Raw genomic sequence first — 26630 nt, 5'->3', positions numbered from 1 at the left:
CCAATCTTCTTCCTCTCGACCATGTAACAACTTATTTCATCACGTGATTATAGTGCGAGATGGCTTTCCCCTGTACTTGGTTTCTACTCATCTGTGTTTACCCCGCCAATTCTTCTTTCCTCCTTCAGGCGTTCTCCGTACTCCGATTCTTCCTATCCTCTTCCCCTTTTGTCTCCTTTTCTCCTCCTCCTCCTTATCTCTCTCTTTCTCCAGCAACTAGGCTTGTTCTCGGCCTACTGCCTTGTTCTATCCTGTCTCTCTGAGACTCCGGACTTGACTGCCCGGTAGTTCTGTCCCCAAAAGCTTCCTATGAAAAAGACAAGGACGTTAGCATTTGTGTTAGCCATCTCGCCTCACACTACATCAACAATCAATCAATCATCAGATCAAGGCTATCTACATCTTTGGTCACGCATTCGTGCACATCGAAAAACCCACACGTCCTTATAGAAACAACGTTGCAATAAGAGCGGTATCCTACTTATCATACAGAAATCATTAAATTGCGTCACATCATATATATATATATATATATATATATATATATATATATATATATATATATATATATATATATATATATATATATATATATATATATATATATATATATATATATATATATATATATATATATATATATATATATATATATATATATATATATATATATATATATAATATATATAGATATATATATATATATATATATATATATATATATATATATATATATATATATATATATATATATATATATATATATATATTCTTAATCTCATTATTCTCAACAATATCACAACAATCAGACGCATTTATGTACATTACACTCCCACAAGTGTACACAAATATTCAAATATCCATATTATTTAATTTTACACACTGCAACCATTTCTAAAGTTACAATTCAATTCAACAGTTGCAAAATCTAGAATATCACATAAATAAATACACTAGTTTACCACGAAGTAACTAAATAGCGAATTACAATATTAATTCTGACGAGCGAGCAATCTACATAATCATAGCTCATTTATCAAGTACGCATGTAAATTAAACAATACAAAGGTAATTCTACGTACTAACGATTCTAGTAAGTAAACATACATACTGCACATAATTACAATTACAATGCCGTAACATTCTGCATCAATCGAGCAAATAACTCACTGACCTTTACGAAGCTTTCTGTCCTTGAATGTACCAAGGTTTTTCCCGCCAAATCACGAGTTGCTCCCAGAGTTATTGCTACAACTTGTCAGCACGATGCTTCACAATGACTAATTTGTTCCCAGCCCAAATGACTGTTAAATTCTGGTTCGAATTGATGGCCCCACCCTTTCTCAGTTCTGACTGAATATCAATTCTCCCCCAGTCGGTCCAGATTAACAGACGAGCCTCAGGCCATCTGTCAACGCGGGGAGATTTACAACAGCATCGAGGGTCCTTTGTTCTAAAACAAAGCTTCTAACGTCTGCATGTTAGTTTTGACACCGAACGAAGAGAACTCTTGTAGAAACACGAATCGCCACGACAGTGCAGGGTGGACATACTCATGGCGCTAACCCATCCCCTTGTTCCTGACTTACGTAATCGCGGGCAGGCAAACGTGACACCCACATTGGCCGAATCCGAGAATCGAACCCACGCAGACAGAGGTGAGATGGCAGTGATCCGTAACGGAGAGCGCTTTAGACCACTCGGCCACTTGGGGCCATAGAAGAACGAGCAGAAGTTGAAGCAAAGTAAGATACGACTGAAATTAAACGAATATATAAATGTAGAAGAAAAGACACAGACATGACAATTATGGCATACATGAAGGCACAAGCAAGAGAGAATGAATATAAGGCTGTTAAACTTGTCACTTTCGGGTGCACGCAGTAAACTAAAACGAGCCAAACATTTTGAACTGTTCCCACAATGATCGCGTTCCCAGCCTCAGCAATGAAGACACATAGAAGAGACATTCCCAGTTGTAATCATCTAATCGATTTCAGTTTCGACACCATAGACTGTGGATTTTTATTTTTTAAATATGTATTTTTAAAAGGGGCCGGTTTAAGTGGAGGGACTTTCGAATGGTCTCTTCTTACTGTTGCGGAATCGAATCTGTCTAACAAATACGAATAAATCTGACAAACAGTTGCAACATATCACAGAGAGCAGCAGCAGTTTTGACCATGACACAACTTTAGAAGAGTTCCACCTTGCGGCAATGTATACATCACTGGATCGCATGCAGGGAATGTATGTTTGTTTATATTTTAGATTCTGGTGATGGTTCAAGCAAACAATTAAAAAGAAAATAGAACGATGTTGGTTAGAATGACTTTATCCTTATTTGCAATATTAATGTATTTAGACGACTAATGTAGGCAATGCGTATTTGCATTGAAATATCAGCAGGGAGGGGGAACAGACCACTTTTTGAAGGTTCTAAAATTGAAATAAACCCTTTTAAAAAAGACGATTAAATAACGTAAGTAACGCTAAAATTAGGTCTTCTAATTACCAGTGGAGGCTTCTCTAATTGGGTTAGTTCATTTTATTATTTTGCTTTTTGATGTACTGAAATATAATAGTGTACTCGTATATTACGAAATTGGACTAACTCGATGGTCGTACCCTCCCTGCTGCTATAATTAAATCATTATTATATCAATAATGGTACCAGCTATGGGGTATTATACAGCTAGATTAGCTCGAGAGAGAGAGAGATTAGAAGCAATCACAAAATTTATTAATGTTCGTGATTCTGTTAGACAAAAATTGCAAGAACGTCAAGAAGCACAAGTTGAATTTGCAGATGGCACAGAAAAATTATTAAAACCTGTTACAAAAGTTACTGAAAGAGTTTCAGAGGCTACTTCTTCCTACGTTAAAATAAACTCCTGAACAAACTGAAAAGATAGCTAGAAGAACTAAACAAACGAAAAAGATTTTACGAGATCTTCCAACTGAGATAGCTGCTGCACAACCTACTCCTGAAGAAATACTTGAAGGTATTGGCAGAGTTCGTGCTGATATAGGTGAAATAAAAAGTCATATATCAGAACCACCAAGAAAAGATCAAGATGAGCGTAAAATTGTACTGAGTGATAAATTTAACAGCGGAAGTATTAGTTTCATAAGAAAAGAAATTAAAGACGTTGATACATTATCAAAACTTTCAGCGGAAAGTATCAATAAAAAAAAACGAATTTTTAAAACCTGGATACAATCCTCGGTATGGAGGTCGTGACAACCTGGTACAAATGGATATTTCGCATATACTACAATGAAGATCAGGTCAGTTTTGATGATTGAAGATATAATGATTATCGCGCAAAAATAGAAAAATATATGGCAGAGCAGGAACGGTCACAACACGAACGACATCTCAGAACAATAAGTGAGGAAGAAGAAGGAGCAACTGGAAGTGGTCTTTCTTCCCTGATTACATCAGGTGGAAGTGATCTTGGCGCATTTCCTAACAATGTTCTTTCTGACGTAGATAGGTTGGAAATTCTGATTGGAGGAAAGCGCGCAGGAAATAATTTTCCAGAAACCGTTTATGAAATATATGATTTTTGGTGGCGTTTATTTACTGGCGGCATCATGGACATTAATTTTTATCGATCTGTCATCGATGAAGTTACTGATGATTATTATAGCGATTAAGATGGCTGGGATTAGATAAAAGAATAATAAATAAAATGATCGTATATAAAGCTCAACGTGGACTGATCATGGTCATGGTAGTAAATTCACGATTACCTACTTATAAAGCAATTTACGGAGATGGACTTGGTGATGATGTTCAAGGTTTATTTGCGAGGGTAGCTCCAAAAGCAATACCGATTGCAAAACAATTAGGAATGAAGGCTATTGACGTTATTCGAGATAAGGTTATTGGTGCTGTTGGTAATGTTGCCGGTAAAGCATTTTCAGCAATCAAAGAAAGATTAGCCCGATTAATGCGAAGAAAATCACAACCACCAGTAAAATTACCCAGTACTGAAATTGTGCCTGCAAATATCAGTAAAATAGTAAATCAAGCTGCAAATCAAATACTAGCAGAATTGGCTGTTAATGAAGTTGTTCCTACAAAATTGACTAATGAAATTATGCTGAAATATTCAAGTTTCATTTTAGGACGTGGTCTTCGTGTTAGACGAAGATAGTTATAATAAAATGTTCAAGCGTATATCCGATCCAGAGTTCGACATGGACGCAACAGTTCTTAAAGGTGAATCTATACTCGATTATCAGTATTATTCTGACTACACACGTGTATCTAACGCACGAGGAAGAATCGAACTACACGTTCGAGATAAAAGCAGATATTTCTTACCTGCTGAAACATTTATTGAAGTAGAAGGCGAGATTGTAACCTATGTCCCTCTTAATACAGCATATAGAGCCGATGTTGTAGCTGGTTTTGTTAACAATGGTATTATGGCGTTGTTTGATAGCGCTACGTACATGATTGACGGACAAAATATTGAAACAACTAAAAAAGACGTTGATGTTGCTACAAAGATAATAAATTTAGCAAGATATTCAGATGATTATACAAGATCAGCTGGTCCGTCAATGATGTTTGCCAACTAAAACGCGGATAACCCTGAAAGTAACCAGTATGATATAAAACGACCAAGAAACAATGCAAACGCTGCTGATATTGATGCTGAAACATGATTATTAGTACCAGACCAAATTATAGCCTAGGTTTTGCTACACGTAAATTAATGTTGAAGGATGGTCGTAGAAGATTTTCATGCGTTATTCCATTATCACACATCTTTGGATTTTGTAGAAATGTTAGAAACGTTAATGATGTTAATTGGCAACCAAGCGTCGTTTCGGCTGGTAAAGTATTATTATTTAAATTTTCACTATGGATGCCATTGATGACTCCATCAATTGCTGAGGAACAAAAATTACTTTCTTTTAAGGATTCAGGTGGTAAATCATTGTTATCATGGTTAACAATGACCACAGATAGCATTTAAAGTAATATTACTGCATCCCAACAAGGAGTGTCTGTGCCAAGGCATATAGTTATCGCTTTACAAAATGCTGATCGATTAGATAATCAAGAACATAGTCATATGATATTTAACAACTTTACAGTTAATAAAGTTTATTTACGGATCAATGGACATCAAGAACCATCCGAAGATATAACCTAAAATTTTGAAAATAATTACATAGCACGTGCATATCATCGTTTAATGACATGTATGGGATGTGATCAGAACATATATACCGGTTTACAAATATCACAGTTAGATTTGATAAATCTGTATCCGATTTATTAATTTTCACTGGAACATCTTGATTTATCTAGACAATCTGTTGTTGTTATTCATTTTCGAGGTCGTGTAAATCCAGGCGCTGGTGTTAATTACAGAGCAGTTCCTGTTATACTCAGCGACAAATCAGATGTTGATGGACGAATGAGAGTTATTGATGCCCCAGTTGAAAATATGTAACATCGCTTACAAAATGATGTGTAATTAGATCACTCACGATATTTATAATGTCATATCATCATGCCAGTGTCAGTCTGACTCCTGGTCAGATTAAAATCTTCATCAATGAAATTCAGCAAAGAACTGAGGAATGAAAATATCACTAACATCAGAACAAATCGCAACTGGCCCGAATAAATTATCACTGTCAGAACGTCAACTTAAACACTTTAATAAAGCCAAACAAAGACAGGTATTAAATTTAATCTTACCGCGGGTGCGATTAAACATATTGTTAAAATAGGTGGTGTATTTCCACTTCTCACGACTATTTCAGCATTAATTGCCGCTGCCGCAGCTGCCGTTGCAAAAGCAGCCGCACATGGTACTGTTGGAACCACTGCTGGAATGGCACTAAAGAGAGCAACATGAAAATAATTAAGAAAGAGGGAAAGGTCTAAGATTACCAGAAACTCCTTAAAGATACGGACGCGGCCTAAGACTTCCAGAAGCACTTCGTTAGACTCAAAAATAATTTATAAATTATATAAACACAATAAAAACTCACTTGATGAAAACGCCTGTCTGGTTATCAACATTGCCAACACAAACAATAAACGATCCTCCAATATGCGGCCGGGAAGTAATTTCTGTACTTAACGCTGTATCGAGATCAACATTACCACCGCATAAGGTCGTGTACGATTATACAAATAGACGATTTAAATAAATCTTAATGTATAATGGTATATATTTACGAAAGATCTATGATCACCGGAAGAGAGAAAGAAAAAAGATGATATCGATCTGTCGAATTACGCGACTAAAGATGAACTTGCTGATATTATGAATCTTTCTGGAGTTGATCCAGATGAGGTTGATATTTGTCAAGATGAATAGTTCGTAGATTTATCGGAGCTACTAGGGATAATCTTCCAGTATTTAATGAAAGCGATAGAATCAGGGACTCAAATATAGCAATAGCAACTATTAGAAATGAAATTATAAAACGTGTTGATAATCTTTTACGATCTACCGGTGATACAATGACAGGTGAACTCAGCATGAATGGAAATAAAATAGTTGTTTTAAGAGATCCAACAAAAATTATGTAGACAATAACTATAATAGCGTAGATACTAAATTAACCACGCTACGACCTGAGTATGACGTTCACGTAAATATGTTTACAAATCTTCGTAGACATTTTAGAAAAATTAAAAAATTGCACAGGAATTCTTTGGAAAGTTTTTGACTGTTGACGTGAAACTCGTCGATATTAACACAAAACTTGGCGATATTAAAACAGCTATGTCAGATATTGAAACGATTAATATACAGTGTTATTGGAGATCCTAAATTATTCTCAGGGTTCATCACGCTAACGCAGAGTAATATCGATTATATTAAAAAAACTAGAAGATGTTATTAAGAAGATGTTATTAATATCGTAAAAAAATTAATCTGATTAAAATTCCCCACAAGCAGATCATCAACATGGTATTTACAGTAGTGTCTGACCAAGCATTATGGTCACCACTCAATAAAACCATTAAACATCGCGCTGAGGTAACCGGTATATACAGGCTCTCAGTACTTAGCGTTACAACATTTATAATATCTACCCCGATTTCACGGCGCTATCCACTGACTTTGTTAGGTGGATCTCCTGGATCTATGTTAGTGATGTTAGATCAAAACGACGAGGAGACATTTACCGTGGAACCGGAAGAAACAAACTCGGCTTGATTTATTATTGGTGCCTTGAATTAGTATCTAAATTCCCACCTAATTAAATAATGAGCCTTCAACGTGATGTTGCAGCACAACATTTTAGATATAATCAAGTATGCATGTGGCAAACAAAATTAAAAAATATCATTGATCAATATACAATAAAAGTAAACAAATACAATACGTATAATTGATATTGACATAATTGTTTATTCGGCATATGCTGTTATTGCTGAAACCGGAATAACAATGACGTCAACGATAATTATAACAATTTTTGTTTCGTCAACAACAACAATTGCTTGAATTTTCAATATTATTATAAAAGAAAATATCATCATGCACAAATACAAAATTACATGAATACATAATAAAACTTTATACAGCAACAGTGGGATATTCTAAGTTATCTTTGTTACGTGATGGAATAATATCAGATACCTAGTTCACACAAATGACTAAAATTTACCACGAAGGTACAGATGTGATAAAATCCACGTCTGATTTACCACATTATAATATAGATACTACTACTACTATTAATAATAATAATAATAATAATAATAATAATAATAATAATAATAATAATAATAATAGTAACAGTAATAATGTCAGCCCCGAACGAGCTACTACAACAGATTGTACATAATACAGCTCCGTCGAAGACAACAATGATATCAGCAAGCTCAACTAGTCGTGAATTAAATGTTAATTTTCCAACTGCAATTCCGGTAAAACAAATCTCATTAGCACAATCACGAGTATATTACAGCTGGCCAAACATCCGATCAAAATCATTCGGTGGATTACAGGCGAATAATTCGCATGTATTTGCAAACAAAAATGAACCAAATGAAACACCAGACTGTATTGTTGTCAGCGTACCTATAGGTAGTTATTAAACCGAAAACATCAATGATGAATCTCAGCGCAGAGGAAAATCAGTAACGGAAAAAGAAACAAAAATATCTATAACAGTTCATGAACTAACGTCATGATCCGCATTGAAATATATTCTCAAGATTACGTTGTGGATATTTATCAGTGATCAATCATATCATATCTGGAAGAAGAACAACAGAACAAATATTCAATCTCAGAGTTCTGTGCGAAAAGTTCTCGCAACACCAACAAGACATCTATCATGTGTTCATAGATTTCAAAAAGGCCTTTGACAGAGTGTGGCATGAGGCATTGTGGGCCACAATGAAGAAGTATAACATGGGTCAAAAGTTAACCAATACCATCAAGCAGCTGTACGCCAAGGCTACCAGTGCAGTAATTGCCCAAGGTGCTGTGGGGGACTGGTTCCAGACAACAGTCGGAGTGCGTCAAAGCTGTCTCCTGTCACCCACGCTTTTCAACATCTACTTAGAGCGCATCATGAGCGAAGTCCTGGAAAACCACTGTGGGACAGTCAGCATTGGAGGGCGTAACATCACCAACCTCCGCTTTGCAGACGACATTGATGGGCTGGCAGGCAGTGAAGACGAGCTAGCCACCTTAGTGAAGAACCTGGATGAAACATCTTCCAGATTTGACATGGAGATAAGCGCTGAGAAGACAAAACTGATGACAAATAGTGGCAAACAAATCTCAGCCAAGATTAAAGTCAGAGGACATGAACTGGAAACAGTGAGCCAGTTCAAATATCTTGGTTCCATAATCACTGAAGAGGGATCAAGAGCAGAAATTTTGTCAAAAGAAGCACAAACAATGGCAGCTAAGTCAAAGCTAAGACCCATCTGGAGAGACAAGAATATCTGTCTGAAAACTAAAATCAGACTATTGCGAGCTCTAGTCATCTCAGTCTTTTTGTACTCATGTGAGGCATGGACCCTGACAGCAGAATTACAACGAAGAATCCAGTCACTTGAAATGAGATGCTACAGAACCATCCTTGGCAACTCTTACATGGACCACATCACAAATGAAGAAGTGCGTTAACACCATCAGGCACGAAGTAGGCCAATATGAGGACCTCCTCACCACTGTCAAAAGGAGAAAGCTGAAATGGTATGGCCATGTCACTAGAGCCAACAGTCTATCCACAACAGTCCTGCAGGGCAGCGTCCAGGGTGGCAGAAGGAGAGGTAGACAGAGAAAAAAGTGGACTGACAACATCACAGAATGGACCAGAAAAAGTTTTGCGGAGACACAAGCATTGGCACATGATCGAGACAAGTGGAGGGAACTGGTCAGATGTTCAGCAGCACAGTGCCTCAACGACCACACTAGGTCATGAGACTGATGATGATGATGAATCATATCTGTTTTAGGCTGGCCTGGAAAAGCAATTGTTTATTAAGAATTACCAGAGCCAAAGTTAGATGATTTTACAAAAAATGAGATTTTTTTAATAACAACTCCACAATATCGAAATTTTAAAGTATGGAATGACACATCCAGAACAACTTTCAATGTTGATGGTACAAATTCCATCAAATGAATATTCTATAATGTAATTTACACTGAAGAAATCCTAAAACAAAAACTAAGGATGAAAGTTCCAATATAGCGCCGGCTAAAGAAATAAACAAGAACATATGCGTGTAAGTGATGAATTACAACAATTATTTCAACAGTATACATATCAGTTTCCAAATGATAATCTTAAACAAAAAATCAAACGATACAACATCTAAACCAAGTAAACTTTGACGCTGAATTGTTTCATGAATCTGTGATAAGGACTGTGATTCACGAAGGTCGTAAAATAAACATAATATCAAATGAATCATAAAAGGATAAATAAAATATTTCTTAAATCACAGGGGCAGATCTACCAGCTTTTAAAATGCGATGGCTTAACGTTGATGAACTAAAAAAGTCACCCAATGATCTTATCAATGAAAACTTTCCATAAATCGTCGTCATGGAGAATCGTAAATATAAATTCAACGATCGCAGTCAACCTTGTATGTGATGCAATTGACTGAGTTATCTCCCTTAGGAACAAAGATCAAAATCACATGACTGTCATTGATGCTGAATTTCTTTGTCATGCAATAGAGTTATACTCTGAAGTAAGATACCTTTGTTTGTATTGCTTTGAAGTACCGATTTGGTTATATTATTTGCAAAACGATGGGGAAATAACCAACCCAAAGCAATATAATTTATTAGTAAGCGAATACAATACAGGGTGATAACGCTAACACATTCTTGACAGAGTTATCTCCCTTAGGAATAAAGATCAAAGCAATGATCATTTAGAAATAACTATTGTAACAATAAGATGACACCCAAAAATAACAACTACTTAATTACTCTACATAGATCTATCTCTTAACAATAATGAAATGTAATTTTTTGTTTATATTTCTTGGAAAACGCCGAGTTGGTAATATTATCTGCAACATGTTTTACAAAACGCACTGAAATATCAAAATATTTGCCAACGGCGTTCATTGATTGAAATATTATTTCCTAGTCAGTTTCTGTATTTACAGATTAAACAAGTATTGCAATTTTCTAATGTTTGCCATTATTTCCAAATGGGCTGTTCTGGCTTTCTGTGATAGCGCGTAAATTACATAAATTATTATCGATTTTTCTACCGTTGATATGATCGATCACAAGACCGTCTTCCATTACCCCTCGAAAACATTTGCAAATAAATCTGTGACTGGAATAATGTTTATTCCCCTTAGTATTAATCATGAGATAACCAGTATTAGTGACATTATCGACTGTTTGTTTTAGTCGAGAATTTTTAATTACACCTTCACGAGATGCTTCGCAATTTTTGGTAATGGGATTTTCACAAACTCATTTTGCTCCATTATATATATTAGTATTATTTGTTTAAATTTAAATCATTTTTTAAAATCTAGCGGGATAATCTTTTCACATTTCTTTTAACATTATCATTATCGGTGTTATTTTATTTAATCATAATATCGTTTCTGCTGTCTCTATCTTTTACCACCACATTGCACATGCAACTGCGTTTCTTCTCTAACTCCACCACCACATTTCATGCACGGTTTAGGTCCTAAACTTCCTCTCCGTACACTTTGTAAGTTAAATCCACATAATTCGTTCACGCAGGCTTTGTTACAAGGCGTTGTAGAACCTAACATTAGCCAGTTGCATTTTTTCTTTGTTTTGATCATTATATATATATTCTATTTTCAATATGTATTTGCCTTAATTATAATATGGAAGAGTTTGAGAGATTATTTACAATCGAGCCTTCTAAAGCCAGATTCGATCTTAACAGAACAACCCCTGACTTGCCGAGGCGAGCTCTGGTTGATCCGACGAAAACTCTGAAAAAAAGTATTCGTGACGCCAAGAAAGAATTTCGTGACCATGGTGCGTCTCATGTGTGGTCCACGTTTAAAATTATTAACAATACAAATGTTATCGGTGCTACAATGAACGATGATCGAGAGGCGACGATTATTAATTATCTCCACAATCAAAGATATTGTTTCAGAGTAAATTTTATTGTACCGGTAGATACCGAACAAGGTGATACTTGGATTATCCGTGAGAAACGCGACCCTGCCACACTGGAAATATTGTTACGCTAAATAATAATTCAAAACAGGAATATTGACTGGTATTGACAAACCGTATTATGAGCGAGCGTATCATGTGACCGGGGTTATTTATACAATCTATCCGCTGAATGACAAACCTAGCGTTAATGATCCCAAACCGATGAATTTTCGTCCTCACAAACGCGATACGTGGAAATAAACTAACAGATCTATGACATCAAAAATTATACAAATGGAAAGAATCAGTCAAGGATAAAGGATCTACAATAAACGATGTTGCTAAGTTAGAAAAAAAGTATTATACAAATCGAACTATAAATCGAAAGGACTTCTGCGGTGACAATATTTCCAAAAGATCGAACCGTTAAGTTCAATAATGGTGATGTGTTTGATTTTATTAACGAAATTAGTAAGAAAGATCCGGTATCAGTATGGTTATTTCAAAGTTCAGAAAATATTATCAATTTGTGCGGTCTAATGGAGATGTTTATCGTATAGAATCTCTCCACGAAGAAATGCAAAATCTTGCGTTGAAATACACTGACAATGCCAGGACTGAATAATTACTGAATAATTGTTTTACTGTTTCATCTGTTGCGGATCATTTTGCTAGAGAGAATAATTCATGGAAACCGACTCGATTTGATTTTCTAGTTGATATAACATCAAGTTGTGTCGAAAAGGACACGGTGGATTATGGAATACTAAATACGATTATAAAAATATGATATCACTCGATATGGTTGCATGTTTTCCTGGACATTTTCTTGGAATGGGAGAATGTTCGAAATATTTTGAGCGATTTGGACATGCAACCCATGAAATGACCAGAGTATCGATAAATGGACCTCTACCAGATTTTGACTTCCATGGATTTGCTTGTATCGAGTCATTTAAATTTGCCGAAGATCTCCAAATAATTTGCTATGTCTGGTTTGGCAGACACTTTTCAGAAAGAATGTGGGCACCAATAGTATTATTGCGATATATGCTTGATTCAAAAATGCTGATTGAGTTGATTGTAAATGAGGCAACTATATCATATAGTTCTCAAAGGCAAGTTTGGTTACCACCAAAAAAGAAGTATTCAGACGATGAAAATCCTGATAGGACTGATTATAATAATAAAATTACAAAGGATCTTGGAAGAAAATAATCGGTAAAATTTATCCAAGAAGGATCATATGATCATAAACGACATTGGACGAGATTGATTATAGATGATGCTGAACCAGATTTTATAATTGCTGATGCAACGAAGAAAAATATGTTTATAAGTCGAAGTGATGTTAACGTATCGGATGGAACTAAAATAGGTACAATTGTTAGTTATATCGATGTTGAGTCACCACAGTTTACTCATTTAAGATCTTCGATGTTGGCTTATGTTTCGATACCTTTATTATAGATAATATGAAAATTTTCTAAGTCCGCAGTTAGAGTCGCAAAGGATTCATTTTATGCCAGTAAAGACACATAATTGATACATGTATACAATCATGCATCATGGGGTAAATTGAGAATAAAAAATGAGACGATACTCAGTTAGTCCGAATCTGCAGATGTTCCGATTAAGGATAGTTTTTACAAAAATTATAATATATCATAATTGTAACTTGCACCACCTGTGTATCATCATATAGTTAGGCATAAAACAGTTAAACTTAATGGACCAGGTCGTTGTGGTAAAACAGCACGATTGATCGAATTGTTTCGTCGCAATACTTTGTACTGTGTTGACATGATTGTTTTAACACCTAAACATAGACTCGCCATTTATACTTATCATGGCTTTTTCAGATGGAGCGGAGATACATGGACTCCCGAACGAATGGGTGAAAAATATATGCCAAGGGTTATTATTTGGGATGAGATATGCACAGTATCACTAGAAACACTAAACATATTTCTTGATTGGCTATTGTTGAAAAAAACTGCAGTAATAATATGTGGCGATCATGGTCGACCACCACCTTTTGTTGGATTGTCTCCGCATGAATGAATAAGTTTTGTTGATTATTTTGAAGAAATAACTGTCGATCATAGAGCACTTGATCCAGAATTAAGGGAGTTTAAGAAATTAATCAGACTACAACCAAATAAAATACAATGTGAAATAATGCGTACAATAATTTTAGTAACTCATATTAGCAACTTTTGGAATTTATGGAGACCTGATGATTTGATAGTTGCAAGTAGAAAGATTGTTCGTGATACACTTCAACAACAGTTATTTATGTTACATAAAGACAAGTTTTCAAATCTACCTGTACCATTGTGTTATCACCCAACAGATACGCGACGACAAAATATTGAAGTTGAATATCCAGGATCGTCAGAAAAACAAAATCTTGTGTTAAATGATATTGTTTTAGTTCCTGTCAGTGCTCTTGAGAGCTAATTAACTCCTGACGGAGTCAGGGACAAATCTCCATGGACATTAGGATATGCTATAACGATTCATTCATCTCAAGGATTAACTATTGCGGATAATATTATTTGGATTATTGATGACCGTATCGAATGCTTAAATTTAGTTTATCTTGCAGTTTCTAGAGTTAGGAGAATATCTCAGCTACGCAGGGTTACCATAAATTTTACAGAAAATCTCGAAGACAACAACGAAGTTGCTGTTGATGATATAATGAGAAAAAAATATTTAGTTATAAACAATGTGATAAAAATAATAAACGTAATTTTGATCTCGATGATAAATTTATCATGACGTTAAAACAACAACAGAATAATCATTGTGCACGCTGTAACACGGTAATGTTGGGGGAAAATATTCTTAATAATCCAATACAATTTACCGTAGATAGAATCAATAGTAGTCTTGGTCACACACGCGAAAACGTAATGCTGACATGTCTTGAGTGTAATCTACGTCGAGGTGCTGACACCCTAGCGCTAGTTGACAAAAGTGAATGCGGCAGTAATTATGTAGCTTCAGGAATTACTTGTAATTATTCACGTACAAATCCACGTTGAGGAGCAGCTGAATCTAATCTGTATATTGCAGGTCTACCCGTGGATCTTACCACCTTAGATATTGTATGTGTCGTAATACTCCAAATACGATCAGTCGCTCCTTTTTATCACCTTCAAGTTCAGCAGGTGCATATAAATATCTTACAGTAACATTACCTAATACTGATTGGTTTGAAAATTAATGTCGCTGTATTGGTATTTGTTTTTTTTTTTGTAATTGCATTAATAGGTTTCATGGCAGTTGCTCGAGTAATTTCATTATTTAAAGCAGCTATTACACTTGCTAATCTTGCAACCCATTCGCGGGATCTTACATCTTTCTGAATTATTCCCTTTGCATATTGATATCCAAATAATCGCTCAGTAAGTGTTCGATTAAATCTTTCAACAATTGCCTGATCACGATGAATTACAATATGTCCTCGTCTGATTTTGACCTTTCGTTGCTTCATCAACGACGATACTACACCAAGAAATTCTTTGCAAGGATCAACCTGTAGCAACTGTGGTCATCGTAGACCATCACGTTGATAAATTCGTTCAAACGCCGATGCAACTTGAGTCGCTGTTTTAGCTGATAATGATTCTGCTTTTTATACCTACTTGCAACGTCAGTGACAGTTAATGCGTATTTGTACGTTGACGTCTACCAATGTTGGTAGTATCGTGTAGTAAATACAAAATATTTGCTTGATGAACTTATTTAGGAGTGCTTACATCAAAATGTGCGTACTGAATTCGTTTAGGTGGTGGTAGGTAAAATGTGCCATATTGCCTGTCGTACTAACCACGCTGCAGCAACAGAACGTGTAACATTTGCTGCATTAGCGAGTTTATTAATAGCTGCTCTACCTTTCCAGTATCCTCTTGGGCTATGATAAATCGATTCCATTATTTCAATAATCGGTTGATTAATTACCAGCTCCGAATAATATTTTACCCTTCATCGCAAATCTTATCAACCAATTAGATAATGATTCTTTTAAATAATTTTTTTATGGAATTTAATGCATGAATCAACTTCACATCTGCAATATGTCTTGGTTGTAAATCTTTACTTTTATTATCTATATCACGAATACGACACGCTCGATCAATATCATTTATAGGATATTCTCCAGGTCTTGACTGGCCTTGTTCATCAAGTCGGATGTCAAATCGGGTACCAGGACCGCAATAATTGTATCCAGGAAAGTGTTTCTCTCCAGGGTATTTTGCCCATGGAGTTCCTGGTAATTTTCCTAATGAAGTAGCGATATAACCACCACCAGTAAAATTACTGGTAGAAGTAAATTTATAGTTTGTTGCACCACATCGCACACATTTACCTTTTAGTGCCCGTTTTATATTTTTGTGCTATTATTGTTGATAGTCTACGCGTGGATGTAAATGCTTTACATCGAACACAATATAGATCCATATTATTTATTATATTTATATAACATAGATGTCATTGATTTCTCAGCGAACCGAAAGCAAGAGCCGGTCAAACATCATCCAGCGCTACCAAATTCTATCAGAATGACAATAATAGGTCCATCTGGAAGTGATAAGACGCAATTATTACTTAATTTGATAATGAAATGGGTCAAATGGGATAAGTTGTATTTAGTAGCTCCGTCAGCTGATGATCAGAGATGCTACGATGTATTTAAAGGTTTTAATGAAAATGCAAAATTGTTGGAAGAAGATGGCGATGACAGTATTAATTTTATAACCGATATTGATGAAGCACCATCCGTAGACGACATTGATGGATTTATTAATAATTTAGTTGTATACGATGGTGTGATGCTGGACAAACAATCAAATCCAACTCGGATATTTTCTTGAGGCAGAGATAAAAATACTGATGTGATTTATGTTACTCAGCGGTACACACAAATATTTAAAGTGATCAGAGACAACTGTTATATATTAGTTGTGTTTAATGGAGTCGATACACATACTCTGCGAAATATCCATCAGACTTGTTGAGTGGGGATATGGACATGATTTAAGTTACAAAAATTACACGATCCTCGATCACGATATCGTATCAGTCTCGATAAAATCTTTGGTTGAGAGATTGATTTAAATACTCACATATTTACAGCAGCATGGAGGGTGCGACCATCGAGTTAGTCCAATTTCGTAATATACGAGTACACATTTATATTTCAGTTCGGGGAAAAAGGAAAATAATAAAATGAACCAACCCAATTAAATAGGCCTCCGCTGGTGATTAGAATATCTTGATTTTAGCGTTATTTACGTTAATTAATCGTCTTTTTTTTACTATGGTTTATTTCAATTTTAGAACCTTCAAAACAGTGTTCTGTTCACCCTCCCTGCTGCTGAAATCGTTTTTTCTTCTTCTAAACTAGCTAAAACAAGCAATAAAACCTAAAGAGCGTGTTTGCTATTTTAATTTTCATACAACTTTTTATGTATGTTGTTTATTGTATATTTTAAATTGACCACTATTTAGTTTACACATATGCATTCTTTTTAAACTTTAATACAAATTTTCACAAACAGCAACAGTAAACTTATATGACATCATCAGGTTTCTTTCTAACATTGTTTAACACAAACGTTCTGCTGTTTTATAACTACAACTAGAATGGGTAGGCGTATTCTAACTTTTACGAGAGACATTCGCGCGGCTAGAGTTTACCCACTGTAGCAAATACATGCGGCGACCGGTGAATGGATTAGAGACGAGGCAATGATGTGTGTTGTTCTCAGATAAATGTACATCCGTGCCACAAATATAACGTGTCAGATGTTACAAGTACATGATCATGTTATTCGTCTCAGTATACTAAACCAGCCAATCAGCTCATCTTGTTTCTTATGGTCCCCCCCCCAAAAAAAAAGCCCATTAATATTTTGTATCTGATATTTCCTGGTGAGTTGCATGCCCGTAAATTAAAAACAAAAGCTATTTCATTAAAATGCTACTGTATCCGAAATTCAACCCATGCTAAATTTTACTTATGCTATGTCTAAGTTAGTGTCCAACACAATTACTATAATCTTGGTGAATTTAAGCCTGTAACTAAAGCACTGGATATCATAGACAATATCGAAAACTAAAGGAAATACATAATGAATTTAATTGGTGTGGTAATATCTTGAAAACAAAATTTGGTGTTTTTCCTAAACCTTTGATAATTAAGCATCCTGAATTCAATAACATTTAAATCATTAATGTACATTTAATTTAAGTACGTAAATAAATTATTTATTTGATGCATTTTTAAAAGTATTGTGTGTGTGTGTGTGTGTGTGTGTGTGTGTGTGTGTGTGTGTGTGTGAATCAACAGATTTGCATGATTTATGCATTTTTACAATTTTAGGGAGATGTCAAAAATGTTATATCCTGATTCTAAATTATATTTGTTTAAAATAATTGAATTATATATGTAATTACGTAATATGTAAAACAAGAAAGACTAAACTAGTCTTCTGCATTCTCAGTGTTTGTCCCGTAAACATCATTTGAATATTAAATGAAGACGACGTAACTCAAAATAGCAACTCTTTGTTTTACCGGTCTTTAAAACCATGAACTTCTTAACAATGCTGCATGAAAAATAATTTATCATTAGCGACTTGTCCAGGGCAAGCAAGATCAAAGTAACCTGTGACCATCTCTGCTTCTACAAAAGGTATGTATGCCTGTAGCGTTATTAATATCGCCAGGGAAAATTACCAATATGCCAGCGAATCTGAAGTCAACTAATAACTTGTGTAAGAATAAAGTAGATGATTATTGTTGTTCATTCCACGTCGCCACATGCAGGCCCTTCAGAGTTTGAGAGAGGCCCAGGCTACTTTGACACCCTGGTTATATTGGATTTGAAAAATAAATCGAACACCACAAACAAATCAATATAGTTTACTAGATAAAGATATGAAAGACAACTAAGTACGCACAACGATTATTTCAGAAATCTAAAAATAACTAGTAAAAACCGAGGCCCCTTAGGGGTTTAGGCCTGGGCCATGTCACCCCTCCCCTCATTATGCCTGGTCACATAAAACGTCTATTTCCTGAAAGAAACTCATCATGATGAATGTACAAAGCATACTGTATTGTTGACCAATACAAAAGTCACATCAATTCATAGGTATGCATCCATGTTATATAGCACAACCAATGACCAAAAGTGCATAATGTGTTCATTTATTTATAGGTGCAATGCAAGCAGCATATTATATGCCAAGTTCAATACAGTATTCATCATTATTTATACTGAGGGTTCATATATGATTCTGAGTGTGTTAGGTTTTGCCCACGGATTCCATACTAGTGCATCCCTTCTTTGCTGACCTATGCTTTATATTTATATTTGATTATATAGTTGTTAGGTACTGTATACGAGATGTATGGGGTTAATATGTAATTCATAATGAACGAAGCGCTTATATAAAAATATAATGAATTTATCCCACTGAAAATCCTTTTTTGACTGCAATAATTGTGACATAAAAACCCTTAACATTTACTTGCTAATATAAGCATTGATCTAATGTGTGTGTGTGTGTGTGTGTGTGTGTGTGTGTGTGTGTGTGTGAAATAGTACCCCCAAAAATCTTAATATCTTAAAATTCGTACCTTTCCCCTTAAAAGTTAAAGTGTGTCCAAGTGTGTAGAATCACAAGCTGGAATCGAATATATATGTGGGTCAAGAAAAGGAGATCGTTTCCACATTTGTACTGTTTTCCTTAATACTTGGAAATCCTGCATATAGCGGTGAACCGATGTTTTGAATACCAATTTAGCGGCATTGTTAGCTCGCGTGACGCTATTTTGTGCAGCGTTTAAATAGTTTTGGCAGTTGACCGCAATATTTTAAATTTTATTATGTGACTATAAAAGCAGTCAAAATTTATCTTACGTCTGACCATTTTCGTTTTTCGCATGCATTTGTAAAAATCCTTAGTAAAACTGACACCAGCCTATAGTTTAATATCTGGATCCCATGTATGTTTGTTTATTCTAGGGAGCCTAGGGAGCCCTTGGGTAGAGAGTCAGACAAGTCAGTCAAGTGTCGCGCAGGCCAGTGTTCCCTTTATGAAAACAGTCAGCTCCCATTTCCCCAGCATGGTACAACCAATAATGGGTTAAAAGTGCCACTAAAAAAATCATACACGCACGAATGCACACACCTACCCACCCACCACCACACAGAGGTCGTCCTTCAAAGCAACACTTTGTTTTGTAGGATATTTGTAATTAAATTTTTTCGAACAAAGCTTCATATTTATAACCAATTTTCTTTACGAGAATGATTGCATTGGTTTATTTTGTTACTTCAAGAAGTTATGCGATTGTTTGGTACCGCCAATACATAATATGGTAAACCTGTTGCACTCAGAACTTTTCAGTTTGTTTAATATGAAGGTGGTTTTTGTGGATTTTAAAGAATATTTGTTACAAAAAATTAACTCATGTAACATATTCTGATATAGGAGAAGTTAAATCATTCCCACATATTTAGCCGTGATTCCGTTTGATAAATATAGTAGGAACAATACATCATGCGATCGTCTAAGAACACATATTTATAAAAGAAGAAAAAAATATTTTGGTCTAGTTAATACCTAAATTGTAACTTTATGCGGCTTATATTCCACCATCCCCAACTCCATTCTTCATACCATGCACATGAACAAGATAAAAAAATTATAATTTTTTTTTTAAATGGTTTATTTACTAAGGAGAATATTACTAAGGAAATTGAAGAAGCTTATCAACTTTTTTTATTAAGCTTGTACTAATGTGTGTCTAATACCTTGGATTAAAAGTAATAAATATGAAATTGAACATAGAATCCATAAGACAAAGGTACATGTTTTGTGTTGATATATGTAGACACATTTACATCACTTCATTTTACGCAGATATTGAAGGACATACCTATACGGGAAATAAAACGGTCAGTGTCCTTCCATATTATTCATAAATGAGTGACGTCAATAGTGATGCGTATATGTTGTATATTACTCAAATCATGTCCACATTTGACCTCAATGACGAACACATGTTAAACATAAAAATAATTTTTTTCTTCTCTTTGTTGGTGACAAACCACAACCTTGACAAAAAACACGGTAAGGTTTCCGGGTTGACTTGCATATATAGCAATGTGTCGCAAAGGATTGAGGCATCCTCTTTCGCCTACCATAGTGAGACCATTCCAAAATGTCGAAGACGTTCATCTTCTTTCTCTTGGTCACCTTCATTGTTATTGGACAAACTACCGCACAGCCTGCAGCCCAGACGGGTAAGTATCATCACTATAAATCACTTTTCAGATAACTACTCTTCAGTTTTGGAGAGAAAAAAATTAAAATATAATCTGAGCAGGTACTGAGCAGTAGGACTGGAGACGTTCCGAGTAATGCACGGGATTCTTAAGTTCGAGTTAACTGTCACTAAATAGAGGGGCTCCTTTAAAATGAGAGTTGTTCGATTTGAGCACTTTTTGTAAGATAATAAGACATATCTTTTTCTCAATAGCTTCAGAATAAATGATCCTAAATTTAACAGGTACCATAAAAAAAACTTTCGTCTATCGATACATCCTAAACCCGAACCATTTATGTATTATTTAAATAAATAAATAAATAAAAACTAAATAAATAAATATATAAATACCACGTTGAACATGAAATAAACACGTTCATCGCCAGTGTACGAAAATTTATTTACATATTTATATGTTTGACACACAACAATAAATACCTGTCAATATCAACCATTTGTTCAATGTATTACCTTATTCAAGGGGGCCCCGAGTGGCCGAATGGTCTAAAACTCTCACCGTTGCGGATCATTGCCAACTCACCTCTGTCTGCGTGGGTTCGAGTATCAGGTTCGTCCAGTGTGGGTATGTGAGAAAGCTTGCCAGTAGCTTCTCGTAGGTCGGTGGTTCTTTCCTCTGTTTGTACCGGGTTATTCCTCCTCCAGTTATACTGGCCGCAATATATAGCCTATCTTGTGCTGAAAAACGTAGGTCGGTGGTTCTTTCCTGGGTTTGTACCGGGTTATTCCTCCTCCAGTTATACTGGCCCCAATATATAGCCTATCTTCTGCTGAAAAACAATGGCGTTAAACTCTACAACAACAAACTTATTCATGACACCTAGTGAAACAAAACAAGGGAGATAAACTTTCACAGTTGGTTACATATTTGCAATGAAGAACCTGGTCATTGTGACCAGATATTTTTGCAGAGCTTGTTGGATGATATCAGCCACAAAATTAAATAGTTCAGAATGCAAATATTAAGAAATTAGATGACGAGTTTGGACAGATTCGTAAATTTAATCTTATCTAAATGTTCACCATTATCATTGACCATGGTTATAGACAAAATCTCGCTGTTTTTCTTGCTAATTAAATTGTAAAAATCGTGTATTGTATCACTTTTTAAATAAACATGACGCTTTCTCTAGAATGTAACCTGGTTCAGCTGTTTGGATTTCGTGCCGATTTCATACGATGACCTCAGTTTAGTTTTTGATCATTAAGAAATGTTAAAAATATAGTTAAAATAACCTGATACCAGCAAAAATAAAATCGTCATAAAAGTTCAACCCTGATTTTAAAAAATAACCGTCTTGAATTATACATGATATATTCAAACCAATATCCATGTAGCGATGCTATTATTCTTTATGTCACATTCTAATTATTTCCTAGGATGGTTCTTCACGATTTACGTATTTAGTATTTGAACCCATATATATAAGCGCATAGGTCCCATAAATCTATTTTGCGATGTAACGGTTAATTGTGACAGTTCTCTGTAAAATAAAAAATATGTCATTGACTGTACCTCGTGTGGACTGTCTATTAATAGTTTTGATTGGTCATGTTATTTAATAGTATTTGTGCATTTGTCAGCATATCAGAAGAATACCATATAACTTAGTCATGAAGCTGTTTTACTCGACATTTTCATAATGTATCTAGGGATAATTATTTCGACATATACAAGGGTCATTTAAACAGTTTCTTCCTGAAGATTTTGACGCAAGCCTTTTTATGATATCATAGTAATCTTTTGTGGTTAATGTTTGAACGTACATCTGACTAATCAATGTATGTAATATTGACGGTACCAAGCATCGTCACTTACTTACTTATTGTTTACTTATCGTTTACCTTATCATCATCATGTAAGTATTATTATAATGATTATTATTATTATTATCTAGCTAACCTTTTCGGATTTGGTAACCGACACGGAAGATGCATGTGCCGGTTTAGAACCTGTTTTCACCGTGAGAGATCATATGGCCACGGTAGCTGCAGAAACCGGGGCAGATACTGGATCTATTGTTGTCGATATTGATTCTGAACGACGTGAATTCCACGTAAGACGTTTCATCTTTCTCTTTACGTTATCTCTACTGGATGCCTGTCTCTTTTAGTTTCATTTTTTATTGCAGTACTGTTTCTGATATCTTGGCAGTGTGTGTTTTGGGGATCCTCTTAATATGTTGTGCTTGAATCCAAGTATTATTCATTCTATTTCCTTTGTCAAAAATATGTATCTTTATTTCGTTGCTTATACAAAAGAGAAATTAATTAGTTGGGTTTTTAGGTGGTGGGGAGCATTGTAAACTTGTCTACTATTCCTTCGCTCGACAATGCCAAACATATGTGTGAGTTGTGGAGCCATTCTAATTGTATTTAATCGACGAATACAATCGCTTCTTCTATGCTGCTTGTCTGTCTGTGCATGTCTTTCCATATCTGTCTGCTGGTTTCTGAGAAATTGATCACAAAAGCAATTGTAATTGTTTCAATAATGTTTATCGTCTCTTTTTTAACATTTGAAGATTGTAATCTCTACTCGACTTGAAACCAATAAAACTAAAGCTTTGTTTTGATTTTATTAGTATTTTATTATTTTTGCAGGTGTCACAAAAGAATACGGGTACTGTTATTTCAGTTTTAAGTTTGGCATCGCGAACAGCAAATAAAGTTTTTGTTTCTAAATGGCCTTTTGTTTCCTTATTAAATTTGTTAAGAAGATGTAACGTTCAAACAAGAAATCATACACATTTTGTATTGCTGTTATTGCGTACAAAGATCAATTTACACACACACGCACACATAAAAACACACACACACACACATACATAACTTATTTCTCTCTACATTATTATATGACTTAGTAAATTGATTGTGCTGAGTTTATATTCAAATATGGTCACGTGGGACGGAATGGTTGTTTCAACATGTAACATTCATGTAATATTATATTCGTATGTAATAAGCTGTATTCTAGCTGCAGATTTAATGAAATGTGTACATCCGATAATCTAAGGCACTGTTTGTATCCGATAATTTAAGTCGCAGCACTGTTTTCATCCGATTATCCTAAGTCGAAGCACTGTTTTCATCCGATACTCTCAAGTCAAAGCATTGTTATCATCCGATAGACTTAAGTCGAAGCACTGTTTTCATCCGATTATCTCAAGTCAAAGCATTGTTATCATCCGATAATCTTAAGTCGAAGTACTGTTTTCATCCGATAATCTTAAGTCGAAGTACTGTTTTCATCCGATAATCTTCAGTGGAAGCACTAATCCTCATATTAATCCTGTGCACTCTCTCCACCTGATGATCCAAACTTGTTGAGCTTTTCATCTCGGTTTTTGCAAAGAGTGAACACATGACAGAAATGTTTCTCATTAACTACTTTTTGGCAAGTAGAATAAGTTCTTTTATTTCTGAGTTTTATTGCCCCTTGCAATAGTAACAACACTGACATTATATTCTATGCGATACTCGTCCAACTAAAGATGAAAATGAAGATCACCGTCATCAACTTTGCACTGTATAACAAACCTATGTGTTGAAATCGCAAGGCTTTGGCTGAGTTTGTTTCTTTACAAAATGACAAAGAAAAATCTAATGGTGGGTTTATTAGTTTTGCCCATTTCATCTGTCTTTAAACACTTCAGCTTTTTTCAGTCAAACTTGGCAAGTGACATCATTTTAGGAGTTAAATTTGCATTGATGTAACTTTTAATGCTTTTTTCTATTTGTTTCTGATAATATTTTTATGTTGGACAGTTCTTAAATTACCCAAGATATTAGACGCATGTAGTTCATTCACGGTCTGAACCAATGTTCCTGGGCCGGGGAAGAGTGCCAAAAGGGTCAATGGGGTCCTGGGCCGGGGAAGGGTGCCAGAAGGATCAATGGGGTCCTGGGCCCGGGGAAGGGTGCCAGAAGGGTCATTATGGTCCTGGGCCGGTGAAGGGTGCCAAAAGGGTCAATGGGGTAAACTATTAGAACAATGCGAGGACATGTTCATGAGTGCAAACTCCAAGGCCACTGAAATAAGTCCACATGAAATTTGAATTCAATCAATGACCACTAGGGACTAGTGGCAGAGGTTAAATGTAAAAACGGATGTCGCTTAGACCTGTTGTGAACATTAAATTGGGGTGCTTTTAGAGATATTTGTATTTCCAACAGGAACGCTGTAACACCATTGATAGAAACTAAATTTGTTGTGTCTTGCCTATGGAGTATTGATTGGAAGGAAAAGTTCGGAATTACAGGGAGACCCCAAATCCTCGTGGGCAGAAAAGGATCAAAACACCTTTAAGAAATCATCGAAGCATGTCGTCATTGATGAGAAATTAATGTTTTTATTTTAAGAATATTTTATCACAAACTAGATTTTAATTTCTGAGAAGCTCCTGGATTTCGAGGACAGGGATCAAAAGAATAAAAGTAAGATGTCATGAAACCAGTTTTGTTACCGTCCTTGTCAATCCTAAATTAGTGTTACATTCAAAAGTACAGCTTAAAAAGTTGCTTTACTACGAGAGATGTTAAATTATACAAAAGAAAGAAAGTGAAAACCAGTAATTTAAGAGACCCTTATGGTATTGTGAATTAAATTCCAAACAATCTTAAATGTCTTATCAAAAATCCAAACGTATAGAATATAAAGCTCATAACTGACATATTTATAACCTACAATAATTGACAATTCATGTAAACATCTTACTTATAAATGATTATTATTTTAAAGTAAAATCGACAATCATTGACAAAAAAATTAAGTATTCAATTTAGATGTACATAACACTTGATTTCACTGGACAACAAATTTTCACAAAAGTCATGTTACTGAAATAAAATTAGTCAATTCTTATCAATTTTTATGTGCTGAACACGAATATGACAGTCAAATTGCAAAATTGGCTCTAGTTTTTTTGTAATCTGCATGAAATTAATGTTTACATAACGAAATGCATTCCAATAGTAAAAGGTCAACTGTAATAGCCTACCTATAAAAAATCAAGTCATTGACTACATCTTAGATTTCTTCGCCTGTCTCTTGTACAGCTGTTCGGGAGCATCTCTGAGGAGTGTCCAGTAGTAGTCAGCCAGCATTGTAGTGGACCATTTTCCCTGGTATCTTTGTTCCATTGTTGCGATATCTTGATGAAAACGTTCGCCGTGTTCATCACTAACAATACCACAGTTGCTAGGAAAGAAATCCAAATGGGAATGAAGGAAGTGAATCTTTAGAGACATATTGCAGCCAAGTTTCTTATACTTCATCAACATGTCTTCTACTAGTTCCTTATAGTTTTCTGCCCTAACATTTCCGAGGAAGTTTGTAGAAACTAGGCGAAAAGCATTCCATGCTTGTTTCGCGTCACCTTCCAGCAAGTTGTTGAACCGGTCATCTTTGAAAAGCTCTCGAATCTGAGGACCCACAAAAACTCCCTCTTTAATCTTTGCTTCGCTGAGTCGAGGGAATTTTTCATGCAGGTATCGGAATGCTGGCAAAGTCCGGTCAATGGCTTTCACGAAGTTCTTCATCAAACCTAGTTTGATGTGAAGGGGTGGTAGCAAGATTTTCTGAGCCTCAACCAGAGCTGGGTGTTGGATATTCTT

The 26630-nt window shown here is 35.2% G+C and overlaps 1 protein-coding gene across 1 annotated transcript in view; it reads left to right on the top strand.

Moving 5' to 3' along the window:
* LOC149802152 (uncharacterized) overlaps positions 1-25220 on the top strand; it is a 33628-nt gene extending 8408 nt beyond the window's left edge. Inside the window, exons 2-5 of the mRNA XM_089956899.1 lie at positions 20832-20973; positions 22913-23071; positions 23619-23684; positions 25191-25220. Coding sequence (XP_089813025.1) covers positions 20832-20973; positions 22913-23071; positions 23619-23684; positions 25191-25220 — 397 coding nt within the window. The remainder of the gene's footprint in view (positions 1-20831; positions 20974-22912; positions 23072-23618; positions 23685-25190) is intronic.
* Positions 25221-26630: the final 1410 nt, after the last annotated feature.

The sequence above is a fragment of the Sinohyriopsis cumingii genome, chromosome 4, assembly GCF_028554795.1.
Source record: "Sinohyriopsis cumingii isolate HCF-2022 chromosome 4, ASM2855479v2, whole genome shotgun sequence".
Lineage (NCBI taxonomy): Eukaryota > Metazoa > Mollusca > Bivalvia > Unionida > Unionidae > Sinohyriopsis > Sinohyriopsis cumingii.
This window is presented reverse-complemented; position numbering and strand designations above follow the sequence as displayed.